Source organism: Apaloderma vittatum, unplaced genomic scaffold (assembly GCF_000703405.1).
Source record: "Apaloderma vittatum isolate BGI_N311 unplaced genomic scaffold, ASM70340v1 scaffold7663, whole genome shotgun sequence".
Classification (NCBI taxonomy): Eukaryota; Metazoa; Chordata; class Aves; order Trogoniformes; family Trogonidae; genus Apaloderma; species Apaloderma vittatum.
Genome location: NW_009707435.1, coordinates 23,749 through 30,461, shown reverse-complemented (window position 1 = coordinate 30,461; position 6,713 = coordinate 23,749). Strand labels below are relative to the sequence as shown.

Here is a 6,713-nt window from a genome sequence, read left to right as displayed (position 1 = left end):
TCGTAAAGTCTCCTGATGAACTGGCCCATTGCATGAAGCGGAGGGGAGGTGGGGTCCTGCGTGGCTGTGGGTGATCTCGCACGTCCTCACGCTCGCCAGCTGCTCCTAAGAGATGGTGGCATGCCTTAACGAGGGCCAAACCGAAAGAGAGCTAAACGGGGCAGGGGGTACGGGACACCCCGCGGGGGAAAAAACAGCTTAGTTTGGGCTGGAGGAAAGATGTGCTGCCCCACCAGCTGTAAGATGAGAGGGGTGAACCTCTGACCTGGGAATGGTTTACTGGTGAGGACAAGCAGATACATACACCAGGACCTTCTGCAACATCCCACGATGCTGCAAAGCAGTGTCAGACTAGCACCAACCCCGTAAACTCCCTGCACTGTTGCAAACCCACTTAAAGCTTATGTGTCAAGAAAGCAAGCGCAGCAGGTAAGGAACAAGGAAGACTCCCTATTCGGTCACAAGCCAGCCTCTCTGAGGTGGCACCTTGGCCTGGCACCGAGTTGTCACCACAAAAGGTTGGGGAGAAAAACTGGATCACAGCAGCACCCAAGCGCAACCCCCTGGGCTATCGGCAAGTGCACTCTAAATGCTAAATTAGCACAAGTCCCTGATGCACCCCATGATAACTAACGAGGGCCTGGGGCCACAGCAGGTGCCAGAGTAACAGGGCAGGAGGAACTTAGCTCAGAGCGCCACGGAAGCAGTTCAGCAGTAGCACCTAGCCATTGATCACAAAGAGGAGACAACTGAACGCTCAGAAACTCAGCCTGGCCCCGTAAGGTGTATCCATTGCTTCCACGAGTTTGCAGAAATGACTTTAGCAGCACAAGCTTCCTAGAAACCCTGGCCACTGCTGAGCTAAGGATGGGATACAGCGACAAAGGGAGAGCTGCGGGAGTATTTTAATTGAGCAGGTAGAGGAAGAAAGCAGAAGTCAGTGGCTGACACTGCTACAAAGCAGGAAGTTAATTTTGGGCCCACAATTAACCCAAGACACGGGTATGGAGACAAGTCAGCACAGACCAACACAAACAGCTGAAGGAATTCACTTTCCCACAAGAGAGCTTCTAAGGATGCTCTAAAGGGAAGGCTGCAATAGTACGTAGTGCTTGCACCCAGCTTTTCTAGGGGTGGTGAAGCACTGAACCCCCACTCCACTGATGGGAACAGAACAAGGGGCTTGAAGCAAAAGAAAGGTGGAAGCGAACGTCTCCCTCCGCTGTATGCGAGACCCTCCAGCTGCGGAGCTGTGCCCCGAGGCAGCGCGAAGAGGCAGCAGAACCCCCACAAACTCTGCTGCACACTCCTGCCACGAGTTCAGCCCCACCTCTGACCGCCGTGGGGCTTGGCAGCACGGGGTCCGGCATGGCGGAGACAGACACTTTGGGCTCACAGCAGCACGCCAGGCTGCATGTCTCAGTCTCCAGCCAACGCAGGGCCTGTGTTGCAGGGCAGCAAGGCTCCGGCTCCCAGGCGGAATAAGAACCAGGCAGCAGCTGGAAATGAAGCAACTCCTGCCTGGGCTGATACAATCGTGGGTCCGGCAGGTTCCCTTCACACATGCACACCCATCCAGGGTGGAAAAGCAGGAGGAAGGAGGAAAAGCAGGACATGACAGTAGTGAGATACAAGTTATAACATAAAACCAGATCTAGCCTGGAGGGATGAGGATGGAGTGGAGGACAGGCACAGCTCACCATGTTCATTCCCTATTTATACATGAGAACCAAGTGCATTTCCGTGACCCCTGGGGGAAAGGGATGCGGCAGAGCTTCCCGGGCCAGCTCCTGAGCCCGTCAGAGAGCCTCTTGGCTTGAGGTGAGAAACTCTTCCGCTCTCTTGTGGGCCTCCAGGGCTTTTATAGTGTAGACGTCCTGAGGAAGCTCAGATTTCCGGCGCAGCAAAACTTTCTCCTTCTTAATGTCTTTCAGCATCTACAGACAAGCCAAAGGATTCAGGAATCAGCAGCAAGCCTCTTCACCCCTCCAGCCTCCCCATTCTCTGACTCCAACTGCTCTAGGATATGCGAGGTGACACTGCAGCACACTGCAGAACAGGCCGAGAGCCAGACACAGAGCAAAAGGGCATAAAAAAAGTCCCCCTTACACTTTTTCTACAGTGGGAAGGTTAAATAAACTCCATTCTTGTGACTACAGGCTGATCTCCAGTTATCAGGGAAGAGAGCAGGGGCATTTACTCTCAGAACACTTGGAAAGAGCCAGTTCTGGCTGCTGGACCCTGGACTGACTATGCTGAAGTCCTGGCTGGTCTGAGAGTAACTGTGGAAAGACCCCGGTCATCTACACACCTGCACAGCCTCTGTCTCCACCGTTTTCTTCAGCAGCTGTATATCCTCCGCAGTTGGGGTCTCCGTTTCCATACAGCAGATAGGAGTCAGCGATGGCGGTGCGTAATACATGGGGTACTGCAAACAAGACAGCAGGAGAGTCAGCACATCATCCAGCCCCAAGCATTCTTCCCCCAGCATCCTAGCACAGCATGGCACACTCCAGCCACTCGCTCTGGCACCTGCAAAGGTGGCAGTGGGTGCACAGACAGGAAAGGAGCATCTTCTCCTACCCATTCCTACCTGTGCTCTCTGAAACACAGCACCCTGCACGTGCAGCCACAGCTGAGAGGAGCCCATAAACAACTACGTGCTCGCTACAAGGCATCACCTAGAGGTCCGTGCTAGAGAGGGCCAGGCTGGTAAAACACTGCCAGCGTCCCCAAGACACCAGGTTCTGGGAGGAACAGATCCCCACTGCAGCTGTGCGCACAGGATTGAGATCAGGTGCTGGAGCCCATTCTCATGAGCTGAGGAAGCAGGTCAAGACCCCCAGCACATTCTTTTCTCGTTCCTCCTAGGTCCTGCTGTTACACACCTGGGGGTTCAGCCGGGCCAGCTCCTCTATTTTCTGCCACATTTCTTCTCGTTCCTTCATCCTGAATCTGCCTCTGCAGAGAGAGAAAGAGCGCAAGTGTGAAACTCCCAGGGAAAGCACAGCTTTTGCTCACAGTAAGACAAAAGCAAGAGACAGCAAAAAAGTGCAGGCAAGGGGAAGAGCTGCTCTGTCCTTCTGAGATTTCCAGTTCTGTCTACAGGTGGACTTGTTGAAGCGGGTCCAGGAGGGCCACAGAAACGATGAAAGGGCTGGAGCACCTCCCCTGCGAGGACAGGCTGAGGGAGTTGGGGTTGTTTAGCCTGGAGAAAAGAGGCTCCAGGGACACCTTATAGTGGCCTTCCAGTACCTGAAGGGGGCTACAGGAAAGCTGGGGAGGGATTGCTTACACGCGTGTGTAGCAATAGGACAAGGAGCAACAGTTTTAAACTAGAGCTGGGTAGATTCAGATTAGACATTACAAAGAAGTTCTTTACAATGAGGGTGGTGAGACAACAGAACAGGTTGCCCAGAGAGGTGGTGGGGGCTCCAGCCCTGGAGGCATTCACGGTCAGGCTGGATGGGGCTCTGAGCAACCTGATCAAGTTAAAGCCCTGCTCACTGCAGCGAGGTTGGACTAGATGACCTTTAAAGGCCTCGTCCAACTCAACACGTAGGAGAAACTTCTTTACTGTGAGGGTGACAGAGCCCTGGCACAGGCTGCCCAGAGAGGTTGTGGAGTCTCCTTCTCTGGAGACTTTCAAACCCCACCTGGACGTGTTCCTGTGTGGCTGCCCTAGGGGATCCTGCTCTGGCAGGGGTTTGGACTAGATGATCTCTAGAGGTCCCTTCCAATCCTGAACATTCTATGATTCTACATAGCAAGAGGAGGGGACACACTGCAAGCTAGCAGGAGGTAGGCAGGCGTACTTTTCGCTCACTTCAGAGCACAGGGTGGCAGCAGTGGGCTGCACAGGTACTTTTTCCCCGGCTTTGTGCTGCAGGAGTGGACCAAAGCATCTGGTTTCTGCAGTAAGGCAATGACACCAGTTTGGATGTCAAACATATGTTTTCCTGGCGCAGATGCAGATGGACGAATTGCCCTTTCCAGTAGAGCTGGGTGTCAACCACCCACAATGCCCTCTCTCTCTGGCCATAACACACCAGAGAGCTGCCCAAACCCTAGGCACAGTTCTTTAATCTGGCACAGATTGGCACAGACCTTAAGTGACTGTTCAGCTGGGAAATCCCAGGGCAGTGATTGTCCTCCGCAAAAGGAGGTGAGCATCCACCACTCTTTGTTCTTCTCTTCTACATTTTAAACACCTGCACTAATTTTTAAAATTTAAACACCTACTTCTAATTTTAACTAACTAACTGTCTGGCTTTCATCCCAGTAACTAGTCTCTCTAGTGTCCTATCTGTTCATGCTAAGGAAGTTCTAACACTGTAATCACCTCACACTCTTGAAATATATTCAAGAAAGGAGGCTAAAATTGAGAACAAAGCTGCCAAGCATTCAAGCAGCAGACTACTCCATCAGAGAAACACAGACTCATAGAACCATTTTGGTTGGAAAGCACCTTTAAGATCATCAAGTCCAACCAGGACCACTTCTAAAGCATGTTCCTGAGCACCATATTTAGACAGCTGTTAAACACATCCAAGGATGGCGTTTCAGCCACTTCCCTCTACAGCCTTTCAGTGTTGGAAGTTCTCCTTAATGTCTAACCTAAACCTCCCCTGGTCTAACTTGAGACGATTTCCTCTTGTCCTATCAGCTGTAACCTGTGAGAAGGGACTGATGCCACTTCTCTACAACCTCCTTTCATGTAGTTGTAGAGAGTGATATGCCAAAATAAACCCCAACCAAACACCAAGCCCCACACCTCATTTTCTGACAGAGCTCTGGAGACCTCTGCAGAGGACTGTGACCAGGAGTTAGCACTGATCTTCCCTAGCTCTTTCCTGCTTCATCCCAAATTTCTCCAGAATCCTTTTTAATGTCTGGTGAACAGAAATATATGTATTACTCCAATTTTCCTATGGGGAAATGTAGACCAGTATGTCTGTCCAAAACAATCCTCACAGCAGGAAGGCTACTGCCTCCCCAAAGCCATGTCTACTTTGCTGGTATCACATCTTCTACCATGTAAGTAGTAAGGGTGTAACAAAGCTCATTTTCTCCAGCCAGACTACATCACATTACTGGTCCAGTACACAATGAGGCAAGGACCCTCATCCAGCCACTCAGCTCCATGCATCTCTAGCACTAGTTCTTTCATTTCATGTCACCAAATGAAAAGCATTGGGGAAGCCCTCCATTCCTCATCATACTTTGAGACCCACCAGTTCACCCATCATGTTCTCAGCTGACATTGCAAAAAAACCCACCCCAAACCCCCAAAAGTTACAAAGAGAATATTCAGTGTAAGAGCAGTCCTTCTAAAAAGCTAAAAGCTTTACACCGGTCATCACTCTTTTTAGCCAAACAAGTATTTAAAAAGAACAAAACCAAGTTTCATCTTTATTTTGATACCACACTGACTTAACTGTAGTATTACAGCTAACATCCCTCTATAGGGGAAGCTTCCTTCCAACCTCATCAATCAGCTGGCTTTACCTCCTACACTAGGACATTTCCATTGCAGTTTATCTGAAAGTCACTCATCCATGTCACTCTTTGGAGAATCTTACCTTCCTAATTATCAGTGCCCCACAGGACAGCACTGGGTCTCAGGTAGCAGCACCCCTAGCCCTGTTTCCCAGGTGATGTGCACCTCATCAGCTCTCTTCACTCCTGATCTCATTTCTATCAGTTCGAGAAAGCCACTGGCAGGATATTTGGAAAAGCAAAACTGTATTGGGAGGTATCTCCTCTTTCCCACTGCCATGGTCTACACGGAAGGAAGCAAGGTAGCTGCTATCAGAGAGATGTCATGTCAGGTGTCCAGGTGGCCCCAAGGGCTGCTGACACCAAACTTCTTTAAAGGCAGCACTCAAGGCTCTCACACTTTTACAGAAACGCACATTCAGGACAAGACGCTATCTATCTGCCCCCAACCACTCCGCTGCCTTCTGAAAGCTTCTGATAATTCAAACAGCTTCAAGATGTCTGGGGAGATTAGTGAGGCGCAGTCAGTCCTTCTGCATGGAACAGCCTCCCCACACACGCCGGGGAGAGCATGTTTCTCCATGGCCAGCCTCGGCTGCAGCAGCACAACCAGGGCTGCAGCAGTGACAGGTCTGAGCTGGCATGTTCCTTGCAGGCACGGCAACTAATTAAAAACACAGCTAAGCCTTTTTCTGAGCAGGCCTCTCAACATCTGGACGCAGCCTAACTGCTCTCTGCTTTTCACCGTTTCATGTTTACTGGCTTTGTTCGCGTGTGCGGTCCTTCCCATGCGTGGTATTTTCTAGTTCACAGCACAAGGTCTCTAGTGGCTCACTGGAAAAGCACTTCATAGCTCTCTTCCTTTTTCTGACCACACTAAAGAAGCCATTCCAAACTTATCAGTCTCAGTGAATAAGGCCAAGGTCCTGTGGAAAGAGCAAGGCATTGCACAGCTAAAGGTCAATCCTGCATCACAGTGAGCTAGCCAGCATTCCCACAGATAGCCTTACTCCAGAGGCACTCGACATCACAGCCTGACAGGTTTATGTTGAGGAGAAAAAAAAAAAAAAAAAAAAGTACTATTTCCACTCAGTTTAAATCTCTGTGTTTGAAAAGGAAACAGCAATGGACTGCAATGCAAGAGGACCTGCTGCTCACCAGAGCAAGTGGCAGCACTCTGTGGAAAGAAGAGCAAGTAGTGGATGTGCAGGAAT

The 6,713-nt window shown here is 50.5% G+C and overlaps 1 protein-coding gene across 1 annotated transcript in view; it reads right to left on the bottom strand.

The window, feature by feature from the left end:
* Window positions 1–1,597: 1,597 nt before the first annotated feature.
* The window catches only part of PPP2R5D (protein phosphatase 2, regulatory subunit B', delta), a 28,706-nt gene continuing 23,590 nt past the window's right edge, over window positions 1,598–6,713 (bottom strand). Inside the window, exons 13-15 of the mRNA XM_009866190.1 lie at window positions 2,889–2,961; window positions 2,312–2,428; window positions 1,598–1,937 (exon numbers count right to left, since the gene is read on the bottom strand). Coding sequence (XP_009864492.1) covers window positions 1,800–1,937; window positions 2,312–2,428; window positions 2,889–2,961 — 328 coding nt within the window. The 3' untranslated portion in view covers window positions 1,598–1,799. The remainder of the gene's footprint in view (window positions 1,938–2,311; window positions 2,429–2,888; window positions 2,962–6,713) is intronic.